We start from the raw sequence: 14685 nt of genomic DNA, 5'->3' as shown, positions 1-14685 counted from the left end.
TGTCTTTCCTTGGACCACTTTTGTTCAGTACTAACCACTGCATACCGGGAACACCCCACAAGATGTGCCATTTTGGAGATGCTCAGACCCAGTCATCTAGCCATCACAATTTGGTCCTTGTCAAAGTCACTCAGATCCTTGCACTTGCCCATTTTTCCTGCTTCCAACACATCAACTTCAAGAACTGACTGTTCTCTTGCTGTCTAATATATCCCACCGCTTGACAGGTGCCACTGTAATGAGATATTTAAATAATATTGGCTGACTTTGAGTGGTCTATCAGATATATTCCATCCAGCTAGCATGATATTGAACAAGTCAAAGATGAATAGCTGAATGGAAAACATCTGATATACCACGAGAAAAAGCCAGCTAATATTATTATGATACATACACATTTGATGGAACAATTACAGATTTTACAAAAAGTTGAGCATGGGGGGGGGGCTAATTTACCAGCAGCAGAAAACTTTCCCATTGAATATTCACATCAGCTCTGATGTGTGACGTCATGTTGTCTTGACAACCATGCAATATTGTACACCATATTCAACACTCATTCTCCATTGGGTAGAGTGATGTAATACACGTAGGATAAGTGATATGCTAACAATATTGCATGCTATTAAACCAACTGAATGGAACCCATTAGAAGGGAATAGAACACATGTTTTTATTCCATCGAAAAAGTGTCCTGTATGTATAACAACCAATGTTATTCACTTCACCTGTCAGTGCTCATAATGTTATGGCTGATCGGTGTATATGATTCAGTATAACTGCAAGATTATGATATTCCTTGTGTACAACAGTTTTATACACATCCATCCATTATCCATAACCGCTTATCCTGTGCAGGGTTGCGGGCAAGCTGGAGCCTATCCCAGCTGACTATGGGTGAGAGACGGGGTACACCCTGGACGAGTCACCAAATCATCGCAGGGCTGACACATAGACACAGACAACCATTCACACTCACATTCACACCTACGGTCAATTTAGAGCCACCAATTAGCCTAACCTGCATGTCTTTGGACCAGGGCCGGCTCTAGGTCTTTGGCTGCCCTAGGCGAGATTGAGTTTTGGCGCCCCCCCCCAAGAAAAAAACCCCTCTAATAACATCTAAATAAATAATCACTCTATTCTATTACTATTAAACAATGTACGGTGCATGGACAAACAAGAAGTCATTTTTATCTTTTTCATTATTGTTATCATTATTAACATAAAGTGTCACAAAGTAAAATGACCACACAAATTCAATACATATCTCCATATAATGGGCAAAAACTCTTCCGCACCCTGTTCAAAGTGTAGTGCATGGACAATAAACAAGAAATTATTTTTAGTTTCTTTTTTGCTATTAAAAGTTAAGTCATCTCTGAAGAATTAACAAATTAAATGAATAAAAAATTCTACAATTCTAAATTGTGCAAACTTAAGCACCCTGTTAGGACATCAATGGGCTGTATTTTCAAACAAAAGTGCTATTATGGGTACTTTGTTATTGAAGTCTATTGCTGTTTGCATCTAGTTAGCTAGGCAGACATTGATTCAGGCATCTAAAATATTAATTTGCCACTATAATGGTTGATATGAGAGATTAGATCAGACTTGGCTCTATTTGTTTCTTCCTGTAGCCTTCGTTTGCGCCCTTGCGCACCCGAGAGTTTGGATTTCTTCGTTTAAGCACTTGTAGTCTGGGCTACTTTTTGCAGTGGATAGCCATTCTCATTCCCCGATGAACACCGCTCCCCCCGCCCCCCTTATAACCTATCATTGTGCATTTTTAGTAGGCATAAGGAAATCACCGACCACTACTGTGTAGGCTACACTTGTTTTTCAACCTTTTTGAGCCAGGGTGCACTTTTTTCAATGAAAAAATCTCAAGGCACATCACCAGTAGAAAATGTTGACTGAAACTAAAACGCTGTTGCCAATATTTACAATATACAGTCATTCTATAATTTTCCACGGTACACTTGGTGATCTCTCACAGCACACTAGTGTTCCGCGGTACTAGAGTTCGGCAGCACAGTGGTTGAAAACACTGTACACCACTGATGCACTTGGTAACATCTCCATTCAATAACTCCATCCCTCCTTTTTGGTGGGGTTTTAGTCGCCCTTGGCGCCCCTGGGCACACTTTGCGCTCTAGGCAATTGCCTAGGTCGCCTGTAGCAATCGCCAGCTATGATTACATGGCCAAAACAGAGAATAGCCGCGGATGCACACTTGCGCGCGCAAAGACACACTATAGACAGGGCGAACCACTGTTGAGCGCTTATTGTTTCATGATTAACAACCACCACCACACCCCACCCCACCCTGCTTTTTTTTTTTTGACAAATGGCACCCTGACTACATGCTTTGCTGTACAATTAAATTAGGCTAAGACATTATAATGCTGACTCGTTTTCAGAATAGTGGAAGTCATAATTTTTCTCCCCCCGTTTCTGCGCCCCTGGATGGACGCAGCGCCCTTAGCATTTGCCTATATTGCCTATGCCAGCTCTGCTTTGGACTGTGGGGGAAACCGGAGCACCCGGAGGAAACCCACGCGGACAACATGCAAACTCCACACAGAAAGGCCCTCGTCGTCCACTGGACTCAAACCCAGAACCTTCTTGATGTGAGGTGACAGTGCTAACCACTACACCACCGTGCCATCGTTTTATGAAATGTACTGAAAACGAATTTATTTTTGCTCCGCTAGCTGAAATAGGTCCCGAAGAAGCCACGCTCACTGATTGCCATTCGCCGAGCTGCCTAGCTAGCTCACAACGATTTGTACATCCAGTTATATTGCCTTCCCTTCTCCCTTTTCATCTTCATCTGATAAGCTTTCATGTTTTAAAATGGCTGGCTCACCCTTTCCCAGTATCCAATTCCTTGTTTTTGTTTTGAAAGCATGTTACTGCTACCTGCTAGCTCTCTGTGCAACAAAACCTCCACAAATCCACTGTTAGTGATCCCTTGGAAACCAATCTTGAAATGTTTCTTCATCTACGTGTCAATCATGGAAGCTTTGAACAAAATGCGCCTTATCTTTTCTTTTCTTCATGGCTGCCCGCATGATGGACAAGGCCGGTTCTGGTCCATGACAATGGAATAACCATACGAAAACGGAATGGGTCGATTGAAAAAAATTAAAATACAAATACTTTGACTAAATATCTTCCATTTCATGTTACAATTTACGTTCTATGGCTAAAGGATGTCACTAAACTGTTGCGGATTGGAAAAATACATTGTGAACAAAGACCAGCGGACTGATCCCTGTTTCACACTCGTGCTAGCGAACCATCCCATTGTGATTATACTGTACTCCCGAAACACCATTCATCCAATCAAATGAGTGGACCACAACTGACTGCTGCAGGCTATAATAAAGGATTTAAGACTTGAGACTTTTCTAAGACCGTGTCTCGGACCTGTTTTGATAGCGTTTTATTTTCACGATGCTGTCTGTTTTGGTATTTATCACATTATAGATGTAACAGTTCCAGGTTGTAACACTACAAAATGTAGAAAGGTTCAAGGAGGGGGTGAATAGTTATGCAAGCCACGGTATCATTTTTGCTCATGTTTATGCATAATTCTGGAGGGCACTGAATGTAAACTGGTCCGGAAAAGTGAAGTTATTTATCTTGTGTGAACAAAAGTTGCTATTTAAATAACTTGTGTACACAAGCGTACAAGATAAAAAAATTACCTTTTGGGACTTTAGGGGCTATTGGGTTTATTGCATACTACTTTAATTTCATTCCCTTATTTCTTCTTTTTTCGTGACACATTAATGGATTATACAAAACTTTTTAGTTTGGTTGGAACTCACCCAGAACCTCTGGATGCAGTCTGGAAATCTGATCCCTGAATAAATGCAGCTTTTTCAAGCTGTGAAGATACTTCAGGACCAGTGGCACCTCCTCAAAAACGTTACTGCCCAGGTTAAGTTCTGTCAACTAAAGCCAAGTCAAGTCCAGTTTATTTGTCGAGCGCTTTTAAGAACAGACACTGTTGCAAAGCAGCTTTATAGAAAATAAAGCAGCAAATACTCAAATTAAAAAAAACAGACAGTACCAGTCAAAAGTTTATACACCCCTACTCATTCATAGGTTTTTCTGTATTTTGACCATTTTCTACACTATAGATCAATGTAGATCGCTTCTCGGCCTTTTAGCAAAGATCAAGTGGAGTATCTGTTCTTATCAGTTTATCATCTAATATGTCCTCTAAATGAGGACGTTATATTAAATGGATTTTTAGAGCAGGGAGCTTGCTCCTTCTGCTCCATGCATCAACCTGGTATTGCAGTATCTAACTCCAGGAACGATGCCCTTGCATGCCTGAGCATGGCTGCTCAGGAGGCAGCCATGGCCTGAAGGTTAGAGAAGCAGCCTTGGGCCCCAAAGGTTGCTGGTTCAATTCCCATGATTAGCAGAAAAAATGTGAGGGGAGTTGAGTGAATGAACAGCACTTACCTATCAGAGCTGAAGTGCCTTTGACTTAGCCAAGGCACCTAACCCCCAACTACTCCCCAGGTACTGTAGTATAGCTGCCCACTGCTCTACAGTGGGGCAAAGAAGTATTTAGTCAGTCACCAATTGTGCAAGTTCTCCCACTTAAAAAGATGAGAGGCCTGTAATTTTCATCATAGGCATACCTCAACTATGAGAGACAAAATGAGAAAAAAAAATCCAGAAAATCACATTGTCTGATTTTTAAATAATTTATTTGCAAATTATGGTGGAAAATAAGTATTTGGTCAATAACAAAAGTTCATCTCAATACTTTGTTATATACCCTTTGTTGGCAATGACAGAGGTCAAACATTTTCTGTAAGTCTTCACCAGGTTTTCACACACTGTTGCTGGTATTTTGGCCCATTCCTCCATGCAGATCTCCTCTAGAGCAGTGATGTTTTGGGGCTGTCGCTGGGCAACACGGACTTTCAACTCCCTCCAAAGATTTTCTATGGGGTTGAGATCTGGAGACTGGCTAGGCCACTCCAGGACCTTGAAATGCTTCTTACGGAGCCACTCCTTCGTTGCCCGGGCGGTGTGTTTGGGATCATTGTCATGCTGAAAGACCCAGCCACGTTTCATCTTCAATGCCCTTGCTGATGGAAGGAGGTTTTCACTCAAAATCTCACGATTCATGGCCTCATTTATTCTTTCCTTTACACGGATTAGTCGTCCTGGTCCCTTTGCAGAAAAACAGCCCCAAAGCATGATGTTTCCACCCCCATGCTTCACAGTAGGTATGGTGTTCTTTGGATGCAACTCAACATTCTTTCTCCTCCAAACACAACAAGTTAAGTTTTTACCAAAAAGTTCTATTTTGGTTTCATCTGACCATACGACATTCTCCCAGTCCTCTTCTGGATCATCCAAATGCTCTCTAGCAAACTTCAGACGGGTCTGGACACGTCTGGCACTGCAGGATTTGAGTCCCTGGCGGCATAGTGTGTTACTGATGGTAGCCTTTGTTACTTTGGTCCCAGCTCTCTGCAGGTCATTCACTAGGTCCCCCCGTGTGGTTCTGGGATTTTTGCTCACCGTTCTTGTGATCATTTTGACCCCACGGGGTGAGATCCTGCGTGGCGCCCCAGATCGAGGGAGATTATCAGTGGTCTTGTATGTCTTCCATTTTCTAATAATTGCTCCCACAGTTGATTTCTTCACACCAAGCTGCTTACCTATTGCAGATTCAGTCTTCCCAGCCTGGTGCAGGTCTACAATTTTGTTTCTGGTGTCCTTTGACAGCTCTTTGGTCTTGGCCATAGTGGAGTTTGGAGTGTGACTGTTTGAGGTTGTGGACAGGTGTCTTTTATACTGATAATGAGTTCAAACAGGTGCCATTAATACAGGTAACGAGTGGAGGACAGAGGAGCCTCTTAAAGAAGTTGTTACAGGTCTGTGAGAGCCAGAAATCTTGCTTGTTTGTAGGTGACCAAATATTTATTTTACCAAGGAATTTACCAATTAATTCATTAAAAATCCTACAATGTGATTTCCTGGATTCTTTCCCCCCATTCTGTCTCTCATAGTTGAAGTGTACCTATGATGAAAATTACAGGCCTCTCTCATCTTTTTAAGTGGGAGAACTTGCACAATTGGTGGCTGACTAAATACTTTTTTGCCCCACTGTAGGTGTGTGTGTGCGCATGCGTGTTCATTGCTCACTTGTGTTCACTGCTTCAGATGGGTTAAATGCAGAGGAGGAATTTCACTGTGCTTGAGTGTACATGTGACAAAGGCTTCTCCTTCAGTACTGAAAGCATCAAAACTATGAAATAACATATGGAATTATGTGGTAAACAAAAAAAAGTGTTAAAAAACAAACTATGTTTTATATTTTAGACTCTTCAAAGTAGCCAGCGTTTACCTTGATGACGCTTTGGACACTACTGGCATTATCTTACCCAGCTTCATAAGGTAGTCACCTGGAATGCTAATGAACACCACAAAAACTGTGACAAAACTCCTCCATTTGAACAACCACCAAGCAAATCAAAACCTACAGGTGTTACTAAATAACGAATCACTTCCCCCAGAGAAATACCCTAAATATCTACAGTGCCTTGCAAAAGTATTCATCCCCCTTGGTGTTTGTCCTGTTTTGTCGCATTACAAGCTGGAATTAAAATGGATTTTTGGGGGGTTAGCACCATTTGATTTACACAACATGCCTACCACTTTAAAGGTGTAAATTTTTTTTATTGTGACACAAACAATAATTAAGTTGAAAAAACAGAAATCTGGAGTTGACCAGAAATCATCTTTGACCAGAGAATTCCACCCCCAAAGTCAATATGTTAAAGAGCCACCTTCTGCTGCAATTCCAGCTGCAAGTCTCTTGGGGTGTGTCTCTATTAGCTTAGCACATCTAGCCACTGGGATTTTTGCCCATTCCTCAAGGCAAAACTGCTCCAAGTCCTTCAAGTTAGATAGGTTGCGTTGGTGTACAGCAATCTTCAAGTTATGCCACAGATTCTCAATCAGACTGAGGTCTGGGCTTTGACTAGGCCATTCCAAGACATTTAAATGTTTCCCTTTAAACCACTCCAGTGTAGCTTTAGCAGTATGTTTAGGGTCATTGTCCTGCTGGAACGTGAACCTTCATCCCAGTCTCAAACCTCTGGCCGACTCAAACAGGTTTTCCTCCAGAATTGCCCTGTATTTAGTGCCATCCATCTTTCCTTCAGTCCTGACCAGCTTTCCTGTCCCTGCAGATGAAAAACATCCCCACAGCATGATGCTCTGTGCTCACTCTAGGACCCAAATTGTTTTAGCGAAAAGTGCTAAAGACTCAAATTCTTCTTTAGCAATTTGCAATTTCGCTTAGCAAGAAATGCTAAAAGAACAATGTTCTTTTTAGCAAAGTAATTTTTTTAGCAAGATATGTTATACTTCTAAATGTTTCTTGCACTGACATAATACTGAAAAATGAATTATTGTAGTTTGTTGGTGTTTCAATAGTGCTTGCAAGCTTGTTTCCTGCCTTTGTCTTTCCATGTTCTTGATTTATGTTCATAGCATGCTTATTTATTCTTGAATCCTCTTTTGATCATTTCATCAACTGTATATACAGTTGTGTTCAAAATAATAGCAGTGTGTTTAAAAACGTGAGTAAAGCTCAAAATCCCTATAATAGTTTTTATTTCCATGCATTGGGAACACTGCACATTATATTCTACATCAAAACATGAAGAAAAATGTATCAATATTTTAATTACTTTACAGAAAATGAAGAAAAATAAACATTGGGCTGTTCAAAATAATAGCAGTGTCTGCATTTTTCATTACAAACTCCAAATATTTACTGTATACACTGAAAAAATCTTAAGGATTTAGTATTCCTGTGAATCACTAAACTAATATTTAGTTGTATAACCACGGTTTCTGAGAACTTCTGGCACCTGTGAACAGGTATTCCAGCCCAGGATGATTTGACAACATTCCACAATTCCTCTGCATTTCTTGGTTTTGCCTCAGAAACAGCATTTTTGATGTCACCCACAAGTTTTCTATCGGATTAAGGTCCGGGGATTGGGCTGGCCACTCCATAACTTTCATTTTGTTGGTCTTGAACCCTGATGCTGCTCGCTTACTGGTGTGTTTGGGGTCGTTGTCTTGTTGAAACACCCATTTCAAGGGCATTTCCTCTTCGGCATAAGGCAACATGACCTCAAGTATTTTGATATATGCAAACTGATCCATGATCCCTGGTATGCAATAAATGGGCCCAACACCACAGTAAGAGAAACATTCCCATATCATGATGCTTGCACCACCATGCTTCACTGTCTTCAGAGTGTACTGTGGCTTGAATTCAGTGTTTGGGGGTCGTCTGAAAAACTGTCTGCGGCTCTTGGACCCAAAAAGAACAATCTTACTTTCATCAGTCCACAAAATGTTTTTCCATTTCTCTTTAGGCCAGTCGATGTGTTCTTTGGCAAATTGTATCGTCTTCAGCACGTCTTTTTTTTTAACAGTGGAACTTTGCGGGGGCTTCTTGCCGATAGATTAGCTTCACACAGGCGGCATCTAATTGTCACAGTACTCACAGGTAACTTCAGACCGTCTTTGATCACCCTGGAGCTGATCATTGGCTGAGTCTTTGCCATTCTGGCTATTCTTCAATCCATTCGAATGGTAGTCTTCTGTTTTCTTCCACGTCTCTCTGGCTTTGCTGTCCATTTTAAAGCACTGGAGATCATTTTAGCTGAGCAGCCCATCATTTTCTGCACTTCTTTACAGTATACGTTTTACCTCTCCAATCAACGTTTTAATCAAAGCACGCTGTTCTTCTGAACAATGTCTGGAACGACCCATGTTTCTCAGGTTTTCAGAGAGAAATGGATGTACAACATGTGCTGGCTTCATCCTTAAATTAGGGCCACCTGACAGACATCTGTTTTTTCACAGAATGAATGATCTCACTAATTAAACTCCACACTGCTATTATTTTGAACACGTCCCTTTCACTTAATTATTCGATTACACAGACTCCGGAGCATGCATATCATGAATGTTGGGTCTGTTGGTTTTTTATGACTCTACTACACCTACTGGTAAATTATTTGCCATGTAGTAACATAATTTCCACCAAAAACAGTGACTGATCTGGTTAGTCGTGTTGGACTGCTATTATTTTGAACACAAGTGTATGTAATGAAATTGTGTGTTTAATTTAACCCGCTTAATCTGGTTTACGGAGTCCATATTTTTTCATTATAATTATATCTAACATCTGGTGTGATGTGCTTTGCATTCTTTGCTATCTATGCACCTTTTAGCCCTTCGTCAGCCTCTATAGTATGCTGTCTGGCTGTGTAACATAACTGCATGGTGAGTGGCTTCCAACTCTATCAGGGATTTATCACACCTATGGGTGTGATAAATTTTTGATTTCATACATTGCTGCCTGGGCTATTATTAACCAGAACTTGTGAGTATGGCATGGAGAACTCCATCGTTTACTTTTAAATGTTTGTTCAACTTCATACTGAAACGCCTGTCTTACATCTCTTCGGTTGAGTGCGTCATCCCCAAGAAGATAGTTTAGCAGTATGTTTTTTGGCACATGTAACATATCTGCACAGTAAATGAGATGAGGGTGGTTGAAGTAATCTTCTGTGTGACTGAATAGTTCGATAGCACACTCCTTCCGCAGACGAGAAGCGAGCGAGTCATCGCCTGCAACAATTTGGAAACTCATTTGAGAGCTGAACTACAATTTGATTCAACATATCAAATTTCACATGTCAGACTAAATATATGTCAGTAGTTATACTGACAAAGCAGAATAATCACATAAACCTGTTGTATAAGAGTACTACAAGATGGCAACACATTTCTTTGGGCCAGTGTTCAGAAAATCTGAGCTTTGAAAACTTGAACATGTTCGCTGTTAATGTGTAATATGGTCCATAACCAGTATATTTAGGAATAATTGTCTTGTGGCCTATTATCATTAATATAGATTTAACCCGCATTTAATTACCCACAGCTCAGTGTCACACGAGATGTGAGCTTTTTTTTAATTTATACCAGAGCAATTCCAGCGTTATGGACGTGACACTTGAACTCAAAATGGCAACAAATGACCCAGTGCATGTTTTATTGTCTCCCAGTATTTAAACAGGTGTTGCATGTTTTAAGGCTGTACCATACTGGAGAAGTGATAGAACAAGAACAATTCCCATAGTACATCTAGGGCATGCCAGAAAACGCCAATAAAAGATGCGTTATGGATGTGACAGAAAAAGTATCACTTTTCTTGGGTGACTGTACATTTTTATCAAACTCTGTGAAATCGTAAACCTAATGTCGAAATGGAGATATCCATTTGATAGAGGGGTCCAAGGTGAATATTAAAAAATCTTTGTTTAAAATATTTTGTATTTCATGCAGAGTTTCGGAAGGAAAAGTCAGCGTTATGGATGTGATGAAATTCCGTTATGGATGTGATGCGTCTGAAATGGACATGGCATATGTTTAGAAAATCAGCAATTTAACCACCATAACCCTTTGAAAAACTCTCTAAATATCAGCTAAAACTATCAAAGTTCTTAAATAATATTTAGGATGGCTATTGTTTTGCTGTTTTGTGGATTTTAGCATACATTTCTGTGGCTTGTGGCAATAATATAGAATTGTACATGATCAAAGTTGATTTTAGCTTGGGGTTTTACATTATAAGAAAGAAAGACTGACAGTGACATATTAGGTTGGTTACAAATTGGTTCAACTTATTCACATCTGTAAAATACAGGCCTAGGTGATATCTCTGGGAGTGGTTTTGATGTATTACATGTTGCTTTATTTTTGCATGGTGAGGTTGACATTTACATGGAATTGCCCACCATCTACTGTGATAGGTAGTACCTTTTATAGACAGGGACAGGCTGTTGAACAGGCAATTCCCATCACCAAGTGTTTGGATCGCTCTCAGATTGCTGTTTTTGACATTTGGACAGGGCGAATCTGGGGGAATGAGGCCTGTGGAGAATTCATCAACTCGCATCTTGCAAGGACTACTCAGACTGGCCTGAAAGATGTGAAATGCATTAACTGCTCATACAAACTTAAGCTTCATCTGCCATGGTTTGGGAGTTAAAGGCCATTTAGAGGTCCATGGTAACCTAAGGTCATGTATAAATTTGAACTGGCCAAGTCGGCCTGGCCAACATCAGTGTCTGACTTGACCAATATCAATAGCTGGCCTTGTTAATATATTAATTTTATTTTTTTCAAAATTCTATTTTAACATCTCAACCACTGGTATTGCCTCGTGTATGTGTGTGTGTTTTCATTATTGAGACGTGTGTATGTGTGTGGTTGGGATTGTGTGTATGTGTGTGTGTGTGTGTGTGTGTGTGTGTGTAATTGGGATTGTGTGTGTGTATGTTTGTGATTGGGATTGTGTGTGTGTGTGTTTAGGGGGAGGGGGTGTCTTTATAGGTAGGATGAAGGGAGCTCAGGGAGTTAAAATCAATGGTTGTTTCTTATAAATTAATCTCATAACCCAAATATAATGATATTCACCATTAATTTCTCAAATGAAACACTTGCAGTCAAAACTTTGAACCATGTGCGTCAAAACGCTCTGAAAACAAGGTACACTTGGTCGATATATCCTGGTTCATCTGTGAGTTCTTCCAAAGTTCTGTCAGGGTTGATATGTAGAAAATGCGTCTTTAGAATGGTTGTATCGTGTTTTTATCCCTAACTGAGAAAGCTAACAGAATATTCTAATGTGTTATCTCACTTTTTAGATAAGTTTTTGTCATACGTAAAGCCGGATAATTTATTTTAAACAAACCTCGCTATAATCTTGTTCACTAAATGAGCGAGAATTGCCGACATTATCAGCGCAACTCGGAAATTGATCATTTTATATGTAAGGTCCGATGCTATTGGAAGACGTAACTTGCGGTCAACCAATAAGAAGCTTCGAAACTCGGGGGTGTTGGTTATAAATCAAAACACCGAAGATGGACACAAAAGGTACTGTTTATCTCGAGAAATCGCAATTGTTTGATGGATTTTGCTTAAACTTTAAATGACTTTCGCATAAAATGCGAATACAGATGATTTTCTTTTCGCAAATTGGAATAAAACTTTGCAATTTGCAGACGTGCGAGCGGCTAGCGTGAGCCCAGATACTGCCACCACCATGCTTCATTATAGGGATGGTGTTCTCAGGGTGTTGGGTTTGTGCCACACATGGCATTTCCCATGATGGTCAAAAAGTTCAATTTTTGTCTCATTTGACCAGAGAATCTTCTTCCATGTGTTTGGAGAGTCTGCCACATGCTGTTGGACAAATTCCAAATGTGATTTTTTTTAAGTCGTGACTTTTTTCTGGCCACTCTTCCATAAAGCCCCACTCTGTGGAGTGTACGGCTTAAAGTGGTTCTATGGACAGATACTCCCATCTCCACATACAAAAAACACCTGGGAGACACCGCACAGAAACTGGCAAAGAGAAACTTACAGTACTCATCAGGAAGTTAGCAGGGACAACATGGGGAGCATCCCAGAGTATGGTAAGAACATCAGCACTAGCATTATGCTACAGTGTAGCTGAATATTGTGCCCCAGTATGGGCACGTAGCACCCATGCAAAAAAGATTGACATCAAACTGAACGAAAGCATGCGAATCATATCTGGTGCCATCAAATCAACACCAGTAGAATGGCTACCAACAATGAGCAACATTGCTCCACCACATCTTTGCAGAAAAAAGATCACTCAAAAACAACACCAGAGCATCTCAAACACAGAATGTGCCATACCACTCAAACAAATAATAGAAGTAGCACCTACCACTTCAAGATTAAAATCAAGAAAACCCTTCCATAAGACCAAGAAGGAAAACTTCAACATCAAAACTTCCTGGAGAGAAGAATGGAACCAAAATATTCCCAGAGGTGGGGAACTAATAGAGGGCCCCACCAATCCACTACCTGGCTTCCTCAACCAAACTAGATGACAGTGGACTCAAGCAAACAGGCTCATGCCAGAACATCCACCAGTTTGCATTGTTGGGGCTACACAGAGTTCCCTATATACCCTAAACCTCAGGAATCCTCACAAGACACTGATCATGTAGCGTTGCATTGCCCAGTAACAGCAGCACCAGAGGGCTACGCCACTATACATGAAGGAGGTGACGCCTTTAACAACTGGCTTAGAGATACTCATCTGGAGGTGTGACACCATACGAAACTACTACTACCACCCGGAACGCTTTTCAATTAAAAGGTGCCTCGTCAAAAGTTAAGGAGTGCAATTTCTTGCCTTCTTAATGCGTTTCAGATTAAATCGTAAATAATAAAAATACAGTAAACAGTCCTATTCCACAACTCTAGTAATTCATATTTCCAGAACCGAACAACTAAGTCCAGAGAAATGACATCCATCATTACTTTAAGACATGAAGTGAATTTTAATGAATAAAAATAAAACATTGTAATAGAAGGGCCGGCACGGTGGTGTAGTGGTTAGCGCTGTCGCCTCACAGCAAGAAGGTCCTGGGTTCGAGCCCCGTGGCCGGCGAGGGCCTTTCTGTGTGGAGTTTGCATGTTCTCCCCGTGTCCGCGTGGGTTTCCTCCGGGTGCTCCGGTTTCCCCCACAGTCCAAAGACATGCAGGTTAGGTTAACTGGTGACTCTAAATTGAGCGTAGGTGTGAATGTGAGTGTGAATGGTTGTCTGTGTCTATGTGTCAGCCCTGTGATGACCTGGCGACTTGTCCAGGGTGTACCCCACCTTTCGCCCCTAGTCAGCTGGGATAGGCTCCAGCTTGCCTGCGACCCTGTAGAACAGGATAAAGCGGCTACAGATAATGAGAGGAGATTGTATTAGAAGGTGTGTCCGGACTTTTGACTGGTACTGTGTGTATTTATATACCTCACAGTCTTGTTTTTGACACTGTCCTGCTCACCCATTGCAGTCCCAGAGGCAGTTGTTGTTTAAATGGATCCTCAAAACCCCAGTTAACTTTTCAGAACCTTCAGAAAGCTCAGTTATGTTCCTTGAGCTCAAATTTAAGGACTTTGCATTTGCTTTCAGTGCTTGAATTACCAAATCATTGGCCATCTGTCTAAAACAAGTCTTAAAATATCATCCAGATTGAGCATAGAGATTGTCACGTTCCCATAAAAACAAGCACCCCACACTCTTCCTCTCCAACGAATAAGTATGCATATAAACTTGTAACCAGTCTATTCTCCACATACTGGTTAATACGGTATGCTTGAAATGAAATTGTACAACACTGCCCTCTAGTGTCAAAGTACTGAAGACCTGAACGGCAAGCTCATTCTTTCAACATCCATCCATCCATTATCTGTAGCTGCTTATCCTGTTCTACAGGGTCACAGGCAAGCTGGAGCCTATCCCAGCTGACTACGGGCGAAAGGCGGGGTACACCCTGGACAAGTCGCCAAGTCATCACAGGGCTGACACATAGACACAGACAACCATTCACACTCACATTCACACCTACGGTCAATTTAGAGTCACCAGTTAACCTAACCTGCATGTCTTTGGACTGTGGGGGAAACCGGAGCACCCGGAGGAAACCCACACAGACACAGGAAGAACATGCAAACTCCGCACAGAAAGGCCCTCATCGTCCACTGGACTCGAACCCAGAACCTTCTTACGA

The 14685-nt window shown here is 41.1% G+C and overlaps 1 protein-coding gene and 1 non-coding gene across 2 annotated transcripts in view; one reads left to right on the top strand and one right to left on the bottom strand.

The window, feature by feature from the left end:
• Positions 1 to 14114, bottom strand: part of lrrc69 (leucine rich repeat containing 69) — a 34926-nt gene extending 20812 nt beyond the window's left edge. The window contains 3 exon segments of the mRNA XM_060903941.1: positions 3840 to 3966; positions 12444 to 12468; positions 13960 to 14114. Coding sequence (XP_060759924.1) covers positions 3840 to 3966; positions 12444 to 12468; positions 13960 to 14114 — 307 coding nt within the window.
• On the top strand, positions 4165 to 4347 carry LOC132871059 (U2 spliceosomal RNA). The gene has a single exon (XR_009651250.1). It is a non-coding gene; the product is annotated as a U2 spliceosomal RNA (small nuclear RNA).
• Positions 14115 to 14685: the final 571 nt, after the last annotated feature.

The sequence above is a fragment of the Neoarius graeffei genome, chromosome 22 (genome assembly GCF_027579695.1).
Source record: "Neoarius graeffei isolate fNeoGra1 chromosome 22, fNeoGra1.pri, whole genome shotgun sequence".
Lineage (NCBI taxonomy): Eukaryota > Metazoa > Chordata > Actinopteri > Siluriformes > Ariidae > Neoarius > Neoarius graeffei.
The sequence above is the reverse complement of the archived record's forward strand: the minus strand, read 5'-3'. Positions and strand labels throughout refer to the sequence as shown.